The 23,265-nt window shown below is 42.1% G+C and overlaps 1 protein-coding gene and 1 long non-coding RNA gene across 2 annotated transcripts in view; one reads left to right on the forward strand and one right to left on the reverse strand.

The window, feature by feature from the left end:
* LOC111950208 (rabankyrin-5) overlaps positions 1 to 10,261 on the reverse strand; it is a 46,949-nt gene extending 36,688 nt beyond the window's left edge. Inside the window, 7 exon segments of the mRNA XM_070434300.1 lie at positions 3,297 to 3,329; positions 3,331 to 3,424; positions 3,689 to 3,824; positions 4,058 to 4,176; positions 4,545 to 4,761; positions 6,561 to 10,031; positions 10,235 to 10,261. Coding sequence (XP_070290401.1) covers positions 3,297 to 3,329; positions 3,331 to 3,424; positions 3,689 to 3,824; positions 4,058 to 4,176; positions 4,545 to 4,761; positions 6,561 to 6,570 — 609 coding nt within the window. The 5' untranslated portion in view covers positions 6,571 to 10,031; positions 10,235 to 10,261.
* Positions 10,262 to 15,839: 5,578 nt separating this feature from the next.
* LOC111950773 (uncharacterized) lies at positions 15,840 to 23,177 on the forward strand. The gene is made up of 3 exons (XR_002875526.2): positions 15,840 to 16,088; positions 21,916 to 22,000; positions 22,639 to 23,177. It is a non-coding gene; the product is annotated as an uncharacterized lncRNA (long non-coding RNA).
* The last annotated feature ends 88 nt before the right edge of the window (positions 23,178 to 23,265 follow it).

Consider the following 23,265-nt stretch of genomic DNA (forward strand, 5'->3'; position numbering starts at 1 on the left):
CCAATAGAGAATACAATTACACACCTTGGAGGTTTTCATTGAAAGACAGACAAACTAGTGAACTGCAGGTGACTATTATCAAATTAATCTGGAAATGTATGTATTAGATGCAACTGTTCTTAAATGCCTGATATCGCAAAAATCTAGGGTTCTTATAAATATATTTTTATGTTTTATAAGTGTTTTTGTCTGGCTCCGTTCATTCCTTTCTTGCTGTGCACACCAAAGCCCTCCTTCCATGCTGTGTGCCCTGTGCACCTATCCACACCCAACACCAAGCCCCTCCATCTCCATGCCTTGTGCCCTGTGCACCCTTACCCCAACACCACAACCAAAGCCCTCCTTCCAAATGGTGTTGCCCCTGTGCACGCTTCCCAGGAACAACGAGCAGAGCGCCCGCCTGTATGGCTAGTGTGCCCTAGATCTCTCTCGATGTAATGAGATCCATCTCCTCCTCACTCCAAACCTCTAATCAAAGTCTATGCCAGAGTAATAAAGGTAGAATGACACAACAGATTGAGCAGCAGCACTAAAAGCAGTCGGTCGGTCAGTCAGTCAGGTGGCTGAAGATGACCAGTCATTTCCTGAGTACTAGTCATAAACATAACCTTGAGAATCACAGGGCTCCGGAAGACGAGCGAAGGGATTTACGAGGTTATAAAACGATGGGTTTTCTTGACACGCAGGGYGAGAGAAAAGAGAGATAACTCCAGTCTGGGCTCAGGACTAAAAGACACRGTATATTACCCCCAGAGACTAGACAAATGGATACAGAACAGATKACTTGTTTCCATGGGGAACGTACTGATACCTTCTCGAGATTCAGCTGTTGGGTACAACTGATTGATTGCATTCAATAATCTATTCCATTGAAGGCGTTTTAAAATATATTTATCTTTAGACAAGGTAAAGGACAGTTAAGGTGACAGTATAATCCTGTCTACAGTTGGGATAGTCAGTGTAGTGTTTATCCTATATTCATTTAGCAGCAGTGGCCCAAAATATGATGTACATTTTTTATAAAGATATATACACAGTGCACTAAACATTATGAACACCTGCTCTTTCCATGACATAGACCAGGTGAAAGTAGGGCTGGGCGATATAGCCAAAATATTATATCACAGTATTTTTTTTTCATTGTCAAAATACAAAAAAATGGGTGACGGGTATTTTGAACAGTGCGATTTTATTTAGTATTTTTGAATAATAAAAGCTCTACATTTGCTTTATGAGATTGTCCGTGATCCGTCGAGGGTGCTTTATGAGTTACTGTGTTTGAGTGAATTCCAGGGTGCTTTTATGAGTAAGTGAGTGATCCTGAGGATGCTTATGAGTTAGGTGAGTGATCTCTAGGATGCTTATTATGAGTAGCTGTCAGACTTAAAGTGATCCCAGGTTGTGTTTAATGAGTACGTGATGTGATTCCCAGGGTGCTTTATATGAGTAGTTGAGTGATCCCAGGTGTGCTTTGATGATGTAGTGAGTGATGCCCGAGCGGTGCCTTTATGTAGTAGTGTCGGAGTGTTGATCCCAGTGTGCTCTTTTGAGTGAGTGTGTGAGTGATCCATGGGTTGATCTTATAGAGTAGTAGATCGAAGTGATCGCCTAGGGTGGAAACATCACATTCACATTGCTACAGTGTTTCAATGGTTTTCTCCGATTTCTGATTCGTTTGATAGCTGTTCAATTCCCACCTCAACCAAACAAATTTTTCAACACTTTAATCATTTCTGCTATTTCCTACCAACTCCAATTGCGGTGGTGGAGGTAAAGTAACCAATTGTCATTACTTGAGTAAAAGTTACAGATTACGTTAACAGAATTACTCAAGTAAGTCACCCAGGTAAAATACTACCTTGAGTAGAAAGCCAAAACATATTTCGTTTTGAATATTGATTAAGTATTGCAAAAGTAAATTTAATTGATTAAAACTGTAACTTAAGTATCAAAAGTTAAATTATATCTAAATTCCTTACTACTTAAGCAAACCAGACACGGCACTCCTTCATCTTTTTTTTTTTACGGATAGCCACGGGCACCACATCCAACACTCAGACATCATTAATGATAGTCAGGGGTTAACACATCGCAACACTCAGAGCATCATTTACAGATACGCCAGGGGCACACTCGCAAACCTCAGACATATTACGGATCACAGGGGACAACACTACTCTTAATATCAGACCAACACTCAGAATCATTACGGATAGCCAGGGCACACTCCAACACTGCAGACATCATTACGGATGAGCAGGGACACTCCAAACACTCAACATCATTACGGATAGCCAGGGAACACTCCAACACTTCAGACATCATTGATACCAGATAGCCAGGGGCACACTCAACCCAACACTCAGACATCTAATTTACAAACAAACGTGTGTGTTTAGTTGAGTCCTCCAGATCAGAGGCAGTAAATGACCAGGGATGTTCTCTTGACAAGTGTGTGAATTGGAAAATTTCGCTGTCCTGCTAAGCATTCAAAATGTACGAATACTTTTAGTGTCAGGGAAAATGTATGGAGTAAAAAGTAACTGTATTTGTTTTAGGAATGCAGTAAAGTAAAAGTATAAGTTGTCAAAAAAAATTGTAAAGTACAGATATTAAAAAAAATAATATATTTTTACTTAAGTACTTTAACCCACTGCTCAATTGAGTATATTTCCACACTGTCACGTAGGGCTGCACGATATGGGCAAATAATCTAGGACTTCTTTTTAACCAAATGTTGCAATGTTTATTTGACTTGTGAATTAGAGCACAAAACTGTTTGGAATCATGGAAATAGAATGACTATTCTAATTACATAGTTAGAATATAATAGTGTGTCACTTTGAATACAGTGTTGTTTGAGATGACAACGAATTAAAATGCCAGGGACGAGTTAATGTGACAGGGTGAACTAAAAGTCTATAAGTGATTCCGAGGGGACTCTATAACTTTGGCTACATTGCATGTTCTCTTATCTACTTCATTCATATAGCTAACATATTTCTTCTTTGATTTGGAAGATACTGTTGCACAAACAACATGCTGATTAGTCTACACCATCACTGTATTATCAGGCTTATTAGCTAGGCTACGTTTGCTCTTACTCAGTACATTTATTACTAGCTAGCTAATAACAGTTGAACAGTCAGGTGAACACATGACAGTCAGTTGACACAGTCTGGACAGTCAGTTGAAGACGCGGACAGTTCAGATTAACACACACTCAGGTTCGAACAGCGGACAGTGCAGTCCGTAGATGAACAGCGGACAGTACAGTTTGACACAGCTGGCAGAACCTCACCCATTGCTCATATCTCTCCACAGTTATTCCATGATCCGAGTTTGGCAATCCAGCTCCTCAGCCGTCTGGTAGAACCGGATACAGTTTCTCACGTTCACCGATGACATCACCCCTTTCTCACACCTTTTCCAAGAGAACAAAAGCAATATTTGAGGACATTGATGTCAATGGGAGATATTGTACACTGCATTCATAGCCTAGAGGATAGGAAAACACAAAGAGCATAGAGGGACTGAGTTTTAGATGACAGTCGGTAACAGTGCAGTCACCAACTAATCTACAAACCGTAACGAGTAGTCATCTACGAGGCAAGGTCATCAGCGACTGAGCAGAGATTGATTCTCTCAAACACGGACAGTACGTGTGTGTCAGGCAGCCCCTGCCTACCTCTCTCGAAGCAGCTGCAGTTGGAAGCGGTTGGCCAGCTTCATCAGGTCGATGAGGAAGGCATCGTCCTCGCTGAGCTCCAGGTTGTCTGTATAGGCCCAGCGCAACATTGCCATGGCAACCTCCGGTTTGGCATCTGGAAYACCCAGCATGGTCGAAGACAGTGTTAACGACCCAGAGTGGAATGAAATATAACTTTACTTAACTATAGCTACACTATCAATAAACTGCTTTTAATGCAGTTGTTGGAAGACAGTTTGTAGTGCATTTTCCAAAAACGGTGAAAACAGTGGACTCATCTTTTTTGGGGGGGTACATTCTGGGCCATTGTGACCGGTAGTGTGACAGCAGGGAGGGTGCTCAACTCACCAGACAGGTCCAGTTCTGAGGTGGAGGCCAGGTTGGCCAGGCTCCAGGCATCACTGCGAGCAGCCAGTACAAACTTGTGAGCGTTGAGTGTCATCTCTCCAACCCTCACCTTCAGATCACTACAAACACGGCAACAGTCACAACATAAGTGAGAAAGAATATAGCCCATGTCCATAACTACAGTAACTAGGTATTGCATATATTTCCCCAGGATTTCTGTAGAAAGCTGTGAATCATAGAATCTTAGACCTTGGTATAACCACTGGAAWTAATTGATCATTGGGGTGTCATTGAACAATGAATATGACATCAATTAATAAAACAATGAATATCACATCAAGTGCAATTTTTCAATTTCTTGGCTTTTCCACATCAAGAAAAAGGAGGGGGGGGGAAACCAGCAGGCCCTCTTTCTGACTGTAACCACGGCAACAGCACATGTTGCTGCATACATTATATCACACCTCTCCCCTCCTGTTCCCCTCACCTGTACTGGTTCTGCTGGTAGAGCTGGGCCACGATGTCCAGCAGACGGCTGATGAAGGTGTCTCCTGCCCCGGTTCCGAAGGTGTTGGTGGAGCCCTGGCCAGAGGTTTGAGCAGCCAGCACGGCACAKCGCCTCTCTGTGTCAGCCAGCTTCTGCTGCATCTTCACATACTCCTGCCTCAGCAGGGCTAGGTGCTTCTGCAGCTTGGCCACCTCCTCTGTCACAGAGAGAGGGAAGAGACGGAGTGAGGGGAGAGGTAGAGAGGCAAATGGAGGAGGTGAAGAGAACAAGGAAGCTAGTAAAGAGCTAGGCCTTATGCTGGATTAGAGTTGCATTAAGCACATTCTGTCTCACAATGCTTTGTGTTGTTTGTTCAGATTATGAAATTAACAAAAAATAGACATTGTACAACCAAACAGTAAAAACAACCMGTCTAATTTTCTCTTGCTATAGTAACCCAAATCAGGGTTGTATTGTTTCAAGGATGCCTAGTATTTCTCAAGGCAGGTTCCTGGGGRTGTTTCTCTTTCAGGCTTATTACGTGTTAGAGCCCACTCAACCCAGGACTGCACATAACTTCCCGCTCCCATTTCCTTCCCATTTCTGCTTACATTTGAGTGAAGACTGAAAGCTGAGGCAGCACATAACTTTGCCCTCCCAYGGGTCAGAGGGTTAACTAGCTGACTGGCTATAGCTTCATATACAGTCATTGGGCTATTGTCATGGGGAAGGGACGGCTGCCAGTACCACCTGACCAACGGCCACAGGAAAGGATCACTGCTGCAACAGCAAGATAGGCTGAGCTGTTTAACGAAAAACTGTTTCTGAGTCACATATATTACCACAGTGCAACTTATTGTCACACTTCATTCACAATGTTCCATTCATTTTGAAARGGGAGGATATGATTACCAATGTTGTGCATGTTATAAGCTTCTTACCTTCCAAATCAGCACTTTTAGACATCTTTAAAATAAACTTTATAGGACCAATAAAAATATAGCTTTCTCTAAGTGTCCAMAGCACTTGGGACCACAATGGAAGAGTGACAAGCTTACGCAATCTAGCTAGTGAGAAATGATTGACTGCCTTGAAAAAATGTGGGAAATACTAAACGAAATCAATGCATGCAACAGTTAAAAGGCAGCACACACACCAACTGGTWTATCATTATAATTTATACCGAGTAGCAAGCTAGTACTGTAAGCCTACTCTACATTCACTCTTCGATGAGGTTGCAACCACACACAGCTGAATGTAAAAMATGTTTAAACTGGCTGTAGTCACATCTAAACAACACATGATCGAGGCACTGACAGTGCTGTCAAAGCAAGCATATTTGTTGCCGAGTAACCAAATCATCTTGACTGAAGTCAAATTGATATATCACACCCGTCAAATACCCAAACATTTTCGCTAGTTACAATAAAAATACGTGCTCAATAACACAACAGCAATTTTGCATTTGGTTACAATGTTTAATTTAACCATCTAGCATGGTACTGTAGCCAAAGTTAGCTAGCGAGCTGGCTAGCTAACTAACGGTACATTGTAACGTAATGCTCATCATAAAAATGAACCCRTACTCGGTCGATTTGCTAAGTTACTAAATCAACAAAAATACTAACGTTAGCTAAATGATCGCGTGTAATAATCACCTTCCTTATGCATTCTGCGTTAGCAAATTCTGCTTTCTTTAGTTACCAATCCCGTTCATTGAGTCCAACCACCCGGCGAATTAAGTGGCTAGCCTGCTAAACTAGCCAACGTTAGTTGCCTTCTCCGCCCAACCCAACAACATGCCACCCGAACAGATATAGTAGAACCCGACTAGCTAGTCAGTTGCAAGTGAAAATTAGCAACTAACTGTACAAGACGAAGGGGAGACAGTCGTCTATGTTTTATAACATTACAAATCCCAATTAAATCAAATACAGTATAGCCATTCAAATAATGCATTTAATTCGATTCTAATAAAGAAAGGGCGTAAAAATGTTCAACAAATCAGTCACATACCTTCAGCCATGATGGTTCCGTGGCTTTTGGTTTGCTATCGCGAGATCACAAAGCCGAAATTGGGCGGTGACAGTAAATTCTCTATTCGACAGGTGTACCAGCATCTTTCCAAAGTTGCCTTAAAAAGTAACTGGCATCTTTGACTGATATGCATTGTGAAATAATACAAATCTACCTTGCATATTGTTTCAGATCAATTCCACTTGTTCAGATTTATGGGAATGCATGCATTAGGTACTTGTGTTTAGCTATACCTACATGTTATTACGAATGATCTTCATAATAATTTGTGATTGGTTGAAAAGCGTGAGACATTTGCTGGGCATAAGGTTAAGTGGTACTTGCATTGTCTAGACTGGAGCCTGTTCTTGGCACAGATCCCTGAAACCTGCTTTTCTGAGATCTCTGCCTGGCCAGCAGTTCATGTGGGGAAAGGGAATAAGTCTGTGGCAATCACAACACCTCACATGGTGTGTAAAAGTGCCACTTGGCTTTCTTCTGAATATGAGAAACTACTAACACACACACACACACTATTCACACCTTTGTGCCAAGTGACAGTATTCAATTGTTAATGGATAACAATGAGTCATGGATACTTGCTAAATCTAGCTTAATGTGTTGTGTGAGAACTACATGATACACTATATATACAAAAGTATGTAGACACCCCTTCAAATTAGTGGATTCGGCTATTTCAGCCACACCTGTTGCTGATAGATGTATAAAATTGAGCACACCGCCATGCAATCTCCGTAGACAAACAGTGGCAGTAGAACGGCCTAACTGAAGAGCTGTGACTTTCAACGTGGCACCATCATAGTCAGTTCGTCAAATGTCTRCCCTGCTAGAGCTGCCCCGGTCAACTGTAAGTGCTGTTATTGTGAAGTGGAAACGTCTAGGAGCAACCACGGCTCAGCTGCGAAGTGGTAGGCCACACAAGCTCACAGAACRGGATCGCCGAATGCTGAAGCTCGTAAAAATCATCTGTACTCCGTAGCAAAACTCACTACATTGGAGGCAATGTCAGCACAAGAACTGTTAATATGGAGCTTCGTGAATTGGGTTTCCATGGCCGAGCAGCCACACACAAGTCCAAAATCACCATGCGCAATGGCAAGCGTCGGCTGGAGTGGTGTAAGGCTTGCCACCATTGGACTCTGGAACAGTAGAAACGCATTCTCTGGAGTGATGAATCACACTTCGCCATCTGGCAGTCCGACAAACAAATCTGGGTTTGGCAGATGCCAGGAGAGCGCTACCTGCCCGAATACATAGTGCAAACGGTAAAGTTTGGTGGAGGACGAATAATGGTTTGGACCTGTTTTTCWTGGTTTGGCTAGGCCCCTTAGTTCAAGTGAAGGAAGATCTTAACATTCTAAACAATTCTGTTCTTCCAACTTTRTGGCAACAGTTTGGGGAAGGTCTTTTTCCTATTTAAGCATAACAATGCACCCCCATCAACAAAGCAAGGTCCATGCAGAATTGGTTTGTCGAGATTGATGTAGAAGAACTTGACTGGCCTACAGAGCCCTGACCTCAACTCCATCGAAAACCTTTGGGATGAATTGGAGTTTCCGACTGCGAGCCAGGCCTAATCATCGCCCAACATCAGTGCCCGACTTCACTAATGCTCTTGTGGCTGAATGGAAGCAAGTCCTCGCAGCAATTTTCCACATCTAGTGGAAAGCCTTCCCAGAAGARTGGAGGCTGGTATAGCAGCAAATGGGGTGGACCAACTCCATATTAATGGCCATGATTTTTGAATGAGATGTTTGTCGAGCAGGTGTCCACATACTTTTAGTCATGTAGTRTATGTTTCACCTCAGGCAGGGTTTCCCAAACTCTGTCCTGAATCAGCTGTTTAGAACTGGGGGGGAGGGAGGACCAAGTTTGGGATACCCTGACCTAGGGATTCAGACACCACATGATACAGATACACATGAGAACATGCTAGGCAGTAAGATCATGTGTGTAACAAAGAAGTACATGTCTGATAATATGACAAAACATTGTACATATCATTTTCATTAAAAGAAAACACCCCAACAATTATTGGAGGGGAATCATATTTTAAAATAACTCACTACACAAGGTGACAATTTTCATAACATGAAAAATATACATCAGTATTTTGTCTTTGTACATTAGGCAAGTAAACTGCAATAGTCCATCAGAGCCAGAATAAAATAATACACCACGGGAAATCGAGGTTCAGGGAGAAGAGGAAGGGAAAATAAAACATGGCACAAACATACATTTTAAATCAAAACCCAGACACTACCAGCATGGAAACCTAATGTTAAAGCATGCATAACAAATCCTACCTAGGACACCACACAAAGGAAATCAAGCGTTGTAAATTAATCTGCTTCATCAAGGTGAATCTAGGACAAATAGCTCCCCACGCCACCCTAAATCTCAYCAGAATATTAAAACAAATATAAGACCGTACACCACACACCTGGGGAAGGTTATTGCTACACCAAATGGTTACCAATATTTTTGATTATACATTGTACTGGTGTGAAGGGTTATAAAATAACACTTAAGCAGTTAACAATTTCTCTGACTTCTCTGAAACTAACTCTGGTTCAATACAGGGTGCAATTGCCAAGCAATTTAATAGGAGGCACTTTTGAAAAATGTATAATTAAAAACCTAACTATGAGCTCAATTTGTGAATGCATGACTTGTAATGGCCATGTTCATCTCCAAAGAAACACACCAGAACTTGACAAATGGGGTATGTGATCAATTCGGGGTACACAGTAGGGGGAGTTCATAATGGTGTTAAAATCCCAAATAAAGACTTGCCTCTATAACCTTATATWTTTTTTTAAACTGTGACTTACAGCAAATTTTCCTGAAGTGCTAAGGGTGAAGGAACCCATCATGACAAGCATGCTACATGATGTGTCTATTTTAGTGCACCCTCTGCCATTTTGGCCTGATACTCCGGTCATTCTAGAACCAAACGCCGCTGTTCTCCAACAGTGGGATTCTACAACAGCAACGCATTCTTACCATTCTGCCTTCTTCAAGGCTTCCTGTCCATCAAAGCAACCTGTAACATACCTATACWAATACACACTAGAGTGGATGTTGAATGGGGAAGAGGACTAAAAACTTCAATAACTTACAGGGCTCAAATTCTACCTACAGAAGCACTACGTGTCTTGCTGGATGGGTAGGAACAGTTGATATATTATCCAGTTGTAGGTCTGTGCTATATACAGGTCTTTACAATCTCTTCCTGAAAAGTTCATAGACTTCAAAAAACGTGTTATTCATCTTCTGTTTTGTTGTTTTTGAGTTGGCACTTGCGTGGCGGTTTTCGGTCAGCATGTGGTAACAGCTGTTAAGTTCTATTGCAGCCTATTGTTGCCAGACGGTTTCTGCCAAATGCAATGAAGACGAGCCTGGCAGAGTGCAGGAAAACAGTGCCATGTTGTTTCTCAAATTGGAGACCTGTGGAAGACAAGAACTTGAAACTTAGAACATATTGATATACTGTAATACACTTCCAGTATAGTGTCTTTCAGAAAATCCAACAGGTATGAACAAAGTGTGAACAGTTGGATAAGTGACTCAGAGATGCAGTATAATAGCATTGGGACCTCTTCAAAATTACAAGACATGGCTTGTAAAAGACCAAAGTCCACTATTCTTACCCTGAAAAAGTGAAGCTAGAAGCAGCTTGATAAAATTCACTCAAAGGCAGTCTCTTGGCTCTTTCTTACACAACGGGCCACTTTYCTTTTGAATTCCCCATGTCGGTCTTCCCTCCACTCYTTCTGCAGGGGAAATCAAAGGTGCAAAAACATTTAAGTTCAAAGATGACAGTTGTGCTCTCCACAAAAAGGCAAATTTGATGTTTGAGAACCTGTAACATTCAGAATTCTGTACACTAAAGAGACAGAATAGAAATCACCATTTACTCCTTTTGTCCCAAACAACAATCCCCTGATTGTCTATGTATAAAGAACTAATCCGTGTGAGCTTAAACCAGTGATTTGGCCCCTCAGGTGAAAATGAGACTCACTGCAGCGTCGACATTGGCAGGCGAGTCTCCGTTCGGGTCTGCCAACATAGAGATAACACTAATCATGATGGTTTCCACTGTGTGGATGGGTAGCCAACGCTCCTCGGGCTTCTCATAGCCGTACTTATCCTCACCAGGCTCGTGTAAAATAGATATACATACGTCACCGTTCTTGTCAACTGCAAACAGGACAAGAGACATGAAATTAGACTTGTTACATGAAAAGGTTTCAATGGAACACATCCATTTATTTATGTGTGTGTGTAAACAAGGATTTTGGTGCATTCCAAAAAAATCTTTACTTTACTGAGAAACACAACTGATCCTCCAGAGGGATAGCTGACATTTCCCAAACAGTAAAACAGACCCCCCCCAAAAAGGTACTAACACTTCTAAGAAAAAAAAAAGAAAAAAAACATACCCAGTACAATTGACCCATACGTACCATTAGGGTGCCATATATCTGTGATAAATGTCATTTTAGGTGGCCTGAGAGGGTAGTCTTTGGGAAAYGTGAGATGTGCTTTGAACACACCACCTTCACTGTGAACAGGAAGGCAGAGAGAAATGCCTGTCGTTATGGTCAAATAGCAGGGGTTGGTAAGATCCAGAAATTTTGACAGACAACTGTTGTACATGACAAATACATTAGTGGTGCTCGGGTTGACTCATAACCCGCAGTCCCCATGGTTATGGGGAGTTAGGCCTACTGCATTTTCTCCCTGGTCCCTAAACGTCTTTGCWTCGAGATTGAAGCAGAGATGACAGATGGGTTATTAGCAATAGCTGAACCGCGCACCACTAAAATACATCCCCACATMCAAATACTCCCCAGCTGTCTCATCAACACAGCAAAATCARAGTGGAACTGGGCTGGCAGACTTACTAGCATGTGTCTGGTGGGCCGATTATTAAGACTTCCCATCTGTAGAGGTCGTTATCGTCTATCAAACCTGCTGAGAATCCCTCCACTGGGTTCTTATTCAGCTCTGGGAAATCAAGAGAAAACATTAACAGTTTTTTCCATCTGAAATACACAACAACAAAAAATAGTAGTGTCTCTACGGTGATGTTTGACAGTGCTATTCTACAATGTTTGACAGTGCCGTTCTATCAAATCAAATCAAATTCTACGGTGATGTTTGACAGTGCCGTGCTACTGGTGATGTTTGACAGGCCGTCCTACGGTGATGTTGACAGGCCGTTCTACGGTGATGTTTGACAGTGCCGTCTACGGTGATGTTTGACAGTGCCGTCCTACGGTGATGTTGACAGTGCCGTCCTACGGTGATGTTTGTACAGTGCCGTCTCTACGGTGATGTTTGACAGTGCCGTCTATCGGTGATGTTTGACAGTGCCGTCCTACGGTGATGTTTGACAGTGCCGTCCTACGGTGATGTTTGACAGGCCGTCCTACGGTGATGTTTGACAGTGCCGTCCTACGTGATGTTTGACAGTGCCGTCTACGGTGATGTTTGACAGTGCCGTCCTACGGTGATGTTTGACAGTGCCGTCCTACGGTGATGTTTGACAGTGCCGTCTACGGTGATGTTTGACAGTGCCGTCTCTACGGTGATGTTTGACAGTGCCGTCCTACGGGTGATGTTTGACAGTGCCGTCCTACGGTGATGTTTGACAGTGCCGTCCTACTCGTGATGTTTTGACAGTCCGTTCTACGTGATGTTTGACAGTGCGTCCTACGGTGATGTTTGACAGTGCCGTCCTACGTGATGTTTACAGTGCCGTCCTACGGTGATGTTTGACAGTGCCGTCCTACGGTGATGTTTGACAGTGCCGTCCTACTGATGTTTGACAGTGCCGTCTACGGTGATGTTTGACAGTGCCGTTCTACCGGTGATGTTTGACAGTGCGTTCTACGGTGATGTTTGACAGTGCCGTTCTACGGTGATGTTTGACGTGCCGTCTACGGTGATTTGACAGTGCCGTTCTACGGTGATGTTTGACAGTGCCCGTTCTACGGTGATGTTTGACAGTGCCGTCTCTCACGGTGATGTTTGACAGTGGCCGTTCTACGGTATGTTTGACAGTGCCGTTCTACGGTGATGTTTGACAGTGCCGTTCTACGGTGATGTTTGACAGTGCCGTTCTACGGTGATGTTTGACAGTGCCGTTCTACCGTGATGTTTGACAGTGCCGTTCTACGGTGATGTTTGACTTTTCAACTCTATCCAGTCAATAAAGTGAGACATCCATCTCACTAATCAGTATGTGGAAATGCTGGAGTCAGCCTTCTCAGACTGAAAATGTTCCTCTGTGAACATAAATCTTATATTCCACAAATCATCCTTAACCCTAATATTTTTATTAATTTTATATAAAAAGTGATATCCCTATAAAGTGCCCATTAAACCAAATAAACAGCTTCCTAAGTAGCAGTTTAAACTGAACTCAGAAGTTCACTGTGTGTTTAGATGTGCTGTTGCTGTGGCAGCCCGTCTCCTGCTGTGCGTGAAACACAAGCACAGTAAACAACTGTACCCATCTGTCACATCCTGGGCTCTGGTCCTAAAGAATCAACTTGGTATGTGGATTCAACTATTTCATTTCCTCACGAAACAACCATCTCAACAGTGAAGTCAACCTAAAGAGGCATATTAAAATGGGTCCAATAACACACCTCTTATTGTGTAAGTAACTAGTCAAGCATTCTAAATATGGCAATTATTCATAAACACTAACTTGATCAGGGCTTGCTCAGCTCCACTTCACCTCAAAGCAGAGCAGTAAACAGTGACCACTGCTGTTACTGGGGGTGGCGACTATTACTAGACTGCTGTTACTGGGGGGGGTGCGACTATTACTACGACTGCTGTTACTGGGGGGGTGGGCGACTATTACTACGACTGCTGTTACTGGGGGGTGGGCGACTATTACTACGACTGCTGTTACTGGGGGGTGAGCGACTATTACTACGACTGCTGTTACTGGGTGGGCGACTATTACTACGACTGCTGTTACTGGGGGTGGGCGACTATTACTACGACTGCTGTTACTGGGGGGTGGCGGCTATTACTACGACTGCTTTACATGGGGTGTGCGACTATACTACGACTGTTATGGGGGGTGGGGCGACTATTACTACGACTGCTGTTACTGGGGGGTGGCACTATTACTACGACTGCTGTTACTGGTGGCTGACTATTCTAGACTGGGTATGGGGGTGGGCGACTATTACTACGACTGCTGTTACTGGGGGTGGGCGACTTACTACGACTGCTGTTACTGGGGGTGAGCGACATTACTACGACTGCTGTTACTGGGGGGTGGCGACTATTACTACGACTGCTGTTACTGGTGAGCGACTATTTACTACGACTGCTGTTACTGGGGGGTGTGAGGCGACTATTACTACGACATTGCTGTTACGGGGGGTGAGCGACTATTACTAGGACTGCTGTTAATGGTGGTGAGTGACTACGACTACTGCTGTTAATGGGGGTGAGCGAGGAGTCAAAGGGAAACTGATGTAGTACCAATCATGTGTATAAACCCTGGACTGACAGGGGGCGCTGTATTGAAGCCAAAAGGGCAGCTATCCTGGCACGAATTTTTTTTTAAGCTATAGTAATGCATTTATTAACGTCTACACAATATGGCTGACTGGTGGCTTCAAAGCCAATCAACAGCCAATACATAGCATCAGCAATCCAGGGTGTATATACAGTACTTGTCAAAAGTTTGGAAACACCTACTCATTCAAGGGTTTATCTWTATTTTTACTATTTTCTACATTATAGAATAATAGTGAAGACATCAAAACTATGAAATAACAGATATGGAATCATGTAGTAACCCAAAAGTGTTATATAAAATACATTTTGTATTTGAGATTCTTCAAAATAGCCACCCTTTGCCTTGATGACAGCTTTGCACACTCTTGGCATTCTCTCAACCAGCTTCATGAGGTAGTCACCCAGAAAGCATCTCAATTAACAGGTGTGCCTTCTTAAAAGTTAATTTGTGGAATTTCTTTCCTTCTTATTAATGCATTTGAGGTAGGTGGGGGGGATACAGATGATAGCCCTATTTGGGAAAAAGACCAAGTCCATATTATGGCAAGAACAGCTCAAATAAGCAAAGAGAAACRACAGTCCATCATTACTTTAAGACATGAAGGTCAGTCAATGTGAAACATTAAGAACTTTTAAAGTTTCTTCAAGTGAAGTCGCAAAAACCATCAAGCGCTATGATGAAACTGACTCATGATTACCGCCACAGGAAAGGAAGACCCAGAGTTACCTCTGCTGCAGGATAAGTTCATTAGAGTTAAATACAACTCAGATTGCAGCCCAAATAAATGCTTCAGAGTTCAAGTAAGACACATCAACTGTTCAGAGGAAACTCTGTGAATCAGGCCTTAATGGTCAAATTGGTGCAAAAAAACACAACTACTAAAAGGACAAGCAATGAACATTAGACCGGTGGAAATCTGTCCTTTGGTTTGAGGAGTCCAATTTTGAGATTTTTGGTTCCAACCGCTGTGTCTTTGTGAGTCGCAGAGTAGGTGAATGGATGATCTCCACATGTGTGGTTCCCACCATGAGACATGAAGGAGGAGGTGTGATGGTGCTTTGCTGGTGACACBGTCTGTGATTTATTTAGAATTCAAGGCACACTTAACCAGCATGGCTACTACAGCATTCTGCAGTCATACGCCATCCCATCTGGTTTGTGCTTAGTGGGACTATCATTTGTTTTTCAACAGGACAATGACCCAACACACCTGCAGGCTGTGTAAGGGCTATTTGCCCAAGAAGGAGAGTGATGAGTGCTGCATCAGATTGCATCCGCAATCACCCGATCTCAACTCAATTGAGATGGTTTGGGATGAGTTGGACCACAGAGTGAAAAGCAGGAAAAGCAGTCAACAAGTGCTCAGCATATGTGGGAACTACTTCAAGACTGCTGGAAAAGCATTCCTCGTGAAGCTGGTTGAGAGAATGTCAAGAGTGTGCAAAGCTGTCATCAAGGCAAAGGGTGGCTACTTTGAAGAATCTCAAATATACATATAGTTTGATTTAACACTTTTTTGGGGTTACTACATGGTTCGTTGTGTTAATTGATTGTTTTTATGTCTTCACTATTATTTTTAATATTTGTAGAAAATAGTCCAAACTAAAACCCTTGAATGAGTAGTTGTGTTCAAACTTTTGACTGGTAGTGTACGTTYTGAAGTAGTACATCCCCTTTGAACAGCAACCCTGGCGATCATGTTTAGGGCCAGCGAAGGCCTCTGGAACACAGCCACATGGGGCTTTTCTCCCTCAGCTGAGAAACCTTGGCAAGGTGCAGCATAGCCAAGTAAAACTCAACGATACAGTGTACCTCAGACTACATCCAGTCGCTGTCAGTCGATACGAGGAAACAGACGGTGGTTGTATTTTATGAACGTTTAATGAAAAGTATGGATYACAGCAAACAAATTAAGGCACACCGCTACGGAGTACCAACATATGTACACGGTAAGGGTTTAAGTTTCGACCTTCGGCGACTCGATGTAGTCGGAGATACAGTCCACACACTCGTCTCCGCTCAACTTCGTTGAAGTCAAGTACATCGTGGAGTTTAATTTTACTTGGCTAGGAGCAGCAGTGTTTGTTTATKCATGTCTGTAACTTTTACATGTGTATGAAAAAGGAAATAAGATATCATGGTGAAATCATGGGCTATTGTACACAATTGATTTCATATCCCCCTTCAGCATAAAAAAAAAATCGAACGATATAACATGGTATCTATCACTCTGAATAGGTCATTTAAGTTTGACAGATACAGCCATATTAGGCTAGCTAGGTACATTTCTGAACGTACACCTGGCACCTCGGTTATTTGAGGTARTTAGCGAGCCGCTAATCATGGAAATAGGTGGTGTGCTGGGATTATGCCATGCCTAGTTGACTAGACATTATGCTGCCTTACAGTCAAGAGACAATTTGTTCTGCATGAAGGGAAAAATAAAAGGGTGGTTCAGTTAAACTCCTGCACGGCCCTTGCTTAATTTAAAATCAAGCTGACAGTTGTCCAATGACCACCAACTGGCAGTTGACGTGTGTCTGCTAACGTTAGCTAGCAATCGACATCACGTTCAAAACAAAGGGATAGTATATTACACGTTACGTTTAGCTTGCTATCTAGTTAGCTAGCTAAAGTTGTAACCATTTCGCGTCAACAATAACAATTTTATCTTTAAACAACGTGGACGTTAGCCCCAACATACATTTGGATGGCTAGCCACCGAACGACTAAATATTACCCCAAACTTGGTGGAAAGATAGAAAATATTGTAGCAATGCTAGCTAAATTACTGCCAACTGTAACGTTAGTTCGCTACCACTGGTTAGCTAACGTTAGATTTAGCTTGTTGGCTAGTAACGTTGGTACAACAGGGGGCTTAGACCACATTTTATTTGACTCGCTATATTCAACTATCAAAACGAAGTATGCCAATATGTGACATCTCACACCATATACACGATAGTAGCTAGATCGATAAAGTAAAAGCCGAAACAAAGATTACATGTGCCGCAAGTGGGCCAAATGAGATGGATTAGCTAACGTTAGCTAGCATAGCAACCCGACAAGCGAAAAATAACGTTTATAAYTAGGTAACGTTAAATTAGTTGACGTTAGCCACCAGTTTATAAATTACCTGCCAGCTGTCTCCTGAGTAACAGTGCTGCCTGAGGCTCCGTCATGTTTTTACAACTTGGATTACAAAATGACAAATGTTAATATTGCGAGGTGAGAGAATTAGCTAGCTATTTATTTTCAATAAATAACGACAGCGCCGGTGCAGTTCTTCTTCTTCGATATAACAGCAGTACGCAAACAAACGTTAAAGGTGCATGCCACCACCTACTGTGCTGGAGTGTGTGATCAATCACGGTTTACAATTCTTCTTCTTCATCTTCTTTGATTAGGTTTAACTGCGGTTGGCATCCAATAAATGTTACATTACCGCCACCTACTTTACTGGAGTATAACTCCCTTACACTTTGCTTGAAAATAATAATAATAATTTATAAATCCTCCTACCTAATTTAGTACTTATAAGAAAGTAATAAAGAGCCCTACTAACTTCTAATAGACCCTCCCCATCCCAAAAAAACCTTCCAACCCCGTCCAACCTCAATGATCCTACACTTTCCCTCTCTTCAACAGACTGTAACGATACAATACTTACAACAATATAGCAACACATGCTATATTTCATCGACCATACACTCCAGACACAAACCATTCACATGCTGCCAACSAGATGTAATGACATGTTCAATGTAAAATGTTCTAAGCGCAATCGAGCAAACAACACCTCTTCCTTCCTAATCTGACCTTTCAATCTTTCTCCACCTTTCTTTGTGAGGCATATAAATGCTGGCCCTTGGGCTCAGAGTCCCATCTCTTCTGCCACACATCTATCAAAATGGCTCTGATCTTACATTTGTCCTCACCTCTGCTCAGTGGAACATTAATATMAATTATATCTTGTTTCAAAGCTCTTTTAGCTAACTGGTCTACAATTTCATTCCCTTCCACACCCGAATGTGCTGGGACCCAACAGAATCTCACTAATACACATATTCTCTCAATTCTCCATAATAACATTAATACCTCCAATAGTAGATCACACCTATTAGATTTACCAGATGATCAACTATTTAATCCAGACAGAGAATCTGAGCATACTATAATTCTAACAGCCTTGGTTTCTCAAATGAGTGCCTCGCCTGGTTCACCAACTACTTCTCAGACAGAGTTCAGTGTGTCAAATTGGAGGGCCTGTTGTCTGGACCTCTGGCAGTCTCTATGGGGGTGCCACAGGGTTCAATTCTCGGGCCGACACTTTTCTCTGTATATATCAATGATGTCGCTCTTGCTGCTGGTGATTCTCTGATCCACCTCTACGCAGATGACACCATTCTGTATACATCTGGCCCTTCTTTGGACACTGTGTTAACAAATCTCCAAACGAGCTTCAATGCCATACAACACTCCCTCCGTGGCCTYCAACTGCTTTTAAATGCTAGTGATTGCTGCCCGCACCCGCCCGCCYGACTAGCATCACTACTCTGGACGGTTCTGAGTTAGAATATGTGAACAACTATAAATACCTAGGTGTCTGGCAAGACTGTAAACTCTCTTTCCATACTCACATTAAGCATCTCCAATCCAAAATTAAATCTAGATTCGGCTTCCTATTTCGCAACAAAGCCTCCTTCAGTCATGCCGCCAAACATACCCTCGTAAAACTGACTATCCTACYGATCCTTGACTTCGGCAATGTMATTTACAAAATAGCCTCCAACACTCTACTCAGACTACATCCAGTTTGCTTTCACAGTGCCATCCATTTTGTCACCAAAGCCCCACATACTACCCACCACTGCAACCTTTATGCTCTCGTTGGCTGGTCCTCGTGTAACAGTATAGCTTCCGTCCCTCTCTTCACCCCTACCTGAGCTCGAACCAGGGACCCTCTGCACACATCGACAACAGCCACCCTTGAAGCATCATTACCCATCGCACCACAAAAGCTGCGGCCCTTGCAGGGCAAGGGGAACAACTATTTCAACGTCTCAGAGCGAGTGACGTCACCGATTGAAATGCTATTAGCGCGCACCATCGCTAACCAGCTAGCCATTTCACATCGGTTACACTCGTTACATATTCATCGCCAAACCCACTGGCTCCAGGTCATCTATAAATCTTTGCTAGGTAAAGCCCCGCCTTATCTCAGCTCACTGGTCACCATAGCAACACCCACCCGTAGCACGCACTCCAGCAGGGTGTATTTCACTGGTCACCCCAAAGCCAACCTTCTTTGGCCGCCTTTCCTTCCAGTTCCTGCTGCCAATGACTGAACGAATTGCAAAAATTACTGAAGCTGGAGACTTATATCTCCCTCTCTAACTTTAAGCATCAGCTGTCAGAGCAGCTTACTGATCACTGTACCTGTACACAGCCAATCTGTAAAGAGCACACCCAACTACCTCATCCCCATATTGTTATTTATCTTCTTGCTCTTTTGCACCCCAGTATCTCTACTTGCACATCATCATCTGCACATCTATCACTTCAGTGTTAATGCTAAATTGTAATTATTTCACYTCTGTGGCCTATTTATTGCCTTACCTCCCTACTCTTCTACATTTGCACACACTGTACATAGATTTTTCTATTGTGTTATTGACTGTACRTTTGTTTATGTGTAACTCTGTGTTGTTGTTTTTGCCGCATTGCTTTGCTTTMTCTTGGCCAGGTCGCAGTTGTAAATGAGAACTTGTTCTCAACTGGCCTACCTGGTTAAATAAAGGTGAAATAAATAAATGCACCATGAAGAGTTCTTACCAGGCTTTACATAAGGTAATATTACTGCATGTTTCCAACCACAAGATATAACCCCCCTCACTCCAAATCATATTAAATAATCCAAGGGGAACATGTATGACCTCATCAGGTAGATGCTTAAACATTGCGTAGCACAACTGATCACGACCTAAGGGCTGTATATACACAGCCTATTAAGGCTGAACACATCTCATGTATGGTAAAACCAGCATCCAAAGAAGAGTCAACAGTATCCCTTTTCTTATACACATTAACATAAGCATTTAAAATCTCACACCTGCATTGCTTATATACATCATCCAAAGTCACCACACCATGTATGCTAGCAAATGTCTCCACCAACAAGTCAGTTTTTTCTTTATCAGATCCCGGACATTTTTTGATCCATAACCAAAACTGGAAGTCGAGCATCTTCCAGTCCTCTTCTTCAACATAGAGCATACATCCCCCAGCTCAGTGCCCTTGCCTATTGTAGAGCAGAACTGTCTCCATGCATTTCTCTTGACAGACTTAATGACCATACGTACTAAAGCTCTCTTCCTTTGAAAATCAACTAGATTTTCAGAAGTTTTATTTGCACGCAACACTCTGTAAACCCTATTTAGTTCTCGTATAGCCGCAGTGCACTCTTCAGTCCACCAAGGAACCACCTTCCTTTTCTCACCCACTTCACTCACTGGCACATATACATTCGCAGCACTCAAAATCAGAGGTCACAGAAAGCAGCACATACATCAACCCGGCCTCTCTAAAGACAAACTGTCCAACAGACTTAAAGTAATGCTCACCAAACTTTTCCCAGTCTGCTTTATGAAATCACCATCTTCTAAATGGTACTCTATCTGGGGGCGGCAGGTAGCCTAGTGGTTAGAGTGTAGGGGCGGCAGGTAGCCTAGTGGTTAGAGTGTAGGGGCGGCAGGTAGCCTAGTGGTWWGARWGTAKGGTTTGAGTGTAGGGGCGGCAGGTAGCCTAGTGGTTAGAGTGTAGGGGCGGCAGGTAGCCTAGTGGTTAGAGTGTAGGGTTTGAGTGTAGGGGCGGCAGGTAGCGTTGGTCCAGTAACCGAAAGGTTGCTAGATCGAATCCCCGAGCTGACAAGGTAAAAAATCTGCCGTTCTGCCCCTGAACAAGGCAGTTAACCCACTGTTCCTAGGCCGTCATTTTAAATACGAATTTGTTCTTAACTGACTTGCCTAGTTAAATAAAGGTTAAATAAAAATCTGGAATAGTAACATCAAAGTTTATGGTACACGAAATTGGGAAATGATCACTTTCAACAGTAGAATCATTCATTACATTACATTCACACATATATGCAATCGAGTTAGAAGCCAGTGTGAGCTCCAGGCAGGATGTAACCCATCTAATAACATCAACTCTTGTACCACATTCATCGTTAAGACATACAGTGCATTCGGAAAGTATTCAGACCCCTTGATCTTTTCCACATTTTGCAATGTTACAGCCTTATTCTAAAACGGATTAAATAGTCCCCCCCCCCTCATCAATATACACACAATACCCCATAATGACAAAGCAAAAACAGAAGACTGAAATATAACAAAAGGTTTGATATAGAAACACCAGATGTTTCAATTTTTTATGCTGATTAATAAGGAAATTATGAAAAATATGAATAACATTTCACCCATGAAGCCACTAGAGGGCGATTTGGTCATTTGACTGCAGGAAAGTGTTCTACCCAATGGTGTGTTAGATACTACCCATATATGTTTGCTTGACACCCCCTCATTATCATATTAGAGGAATAAATACATAAATAAATAAATGAAGAAATAATATAAATTAATGAAAATTTGATTTATTATTGAAATAATGAATGATGTATTTATGTGTGCATTCATTTATTTATGTATCTATTTATATGTGCATTTATTTATTCATGTATTTATGGGTGCATGTATTTATTTATAAATATGGCAGGTTTGATCCTCCATACATCAGGACCACAACCATGGATTCCATTCCGATGACCACACTGATTAATCTGCAATAATAACTTTCAAATGTAAGTATTCATGTCGTGTTTGTCGAGGATTTGATGACTTTTAGGACTAAGCAGTTTATTGAGAGTGCCCTCCTAACACATTTTCAGCAACTTTTAATTTTTWATTTTTTTAATCAGTCAGCGACTATAAGCTCTGTGGAAACACTGTAGCACTGTAGAAAGTGACAACTGGGATATTTGTGTACAACTTAGTCAATATGTTTTACTGTAGGCCTAAGCCTGTTTCAAACTAGTAAACCGGAATCATGTAATTAACTTTGGTCGGTTTTGATTATACTGTTTCTCTAAATGGGCATGCGGTAATTGTAGTTTATTTAGATGTTAAACATCTTTATTTCACCTTGATTATCAAGCATTTTAGGAATTTTGTAAGTGAGAATTCACTGTTTTACTTTTCTAGCCAATCAATAAAATATATTTTATAGAGCCTTTTTTATATCAGCAGTTGTCACAAAGTGCTTTACAGATACCCAACCTAAAACCCTAAAGAATAAACAACGCAGGAGCAATTGGCTAGGGAAAACTCCAGAGAGGGAAGAAACCTAGAGAGGAACCATGCTCTGATGGCTGGCCAGTCCTCTTCATAAAGGTGCATTAATACAAGCATTTTCTTATCCCTCTTGTATGTCTGTCCACAGAGCCCAGGATAAGAGTACCCAGAAATGCAATGCATCTATTTTCACCAGTAGATGGAGGAGAAGATGCAGGTCAGTGATCATATCTCCCAAACAAGCTTGGGTAAGTTCATGATACATTGTCACACTTGACTGTACTGTAGGTATGATTAGAAAAAGCGGGGACAGAGGGGACATGATATACTGGTGTTAAACAGACAGCTACCGTTCTCCAGAACAGATCAGGTTTCTTTACTCCTCTACAGCCAAAAGTGTTAAGAAGACAGACAAATAATGAACAAGATTTTGCAGGTGGCAGAGACATGGGTGGTTCTAATAGTCTTTTTGGTAAGGTAATATTTTTTTTTTTATAGTAGAAGGCAATGAAGGATATTGTTTGAGTGCAAGACATTTAACTGACTGCCAAATCGAAATTTAGAGGAGGCATCACATATTATCCAGGCTTATTGTTGTRAACAACATACAATATAATTTCGACAACTTCACGGTTGTGTCTGAAGGCTACAGACAAACAGCAGCACTGTCTCTCTGTGTTATTTAATTTCAAAGTTGCATAATGGCCTGTTATGTTGTCCTGGTAACTGCTTTGCAGGATATATAAAGTTCAATCAGTTAGGATATCTGGGCTGT

Source organism: Salvelinus sp. IW2-2015, linkage group LG23, assembly GCF_002910315.2.
Source record: "Salvelinus sp. IW2-2015 linkage group LG23, ASM291031v2, whole genome shotgun sequence".
Classification (NCBI taxonomy): Eukaryota; Metazoa; Chordata; class Actinopteri; order Salmoniformes; family Salmonidae; genus Salvelinus; species Salvelinus sp. IW2-2015.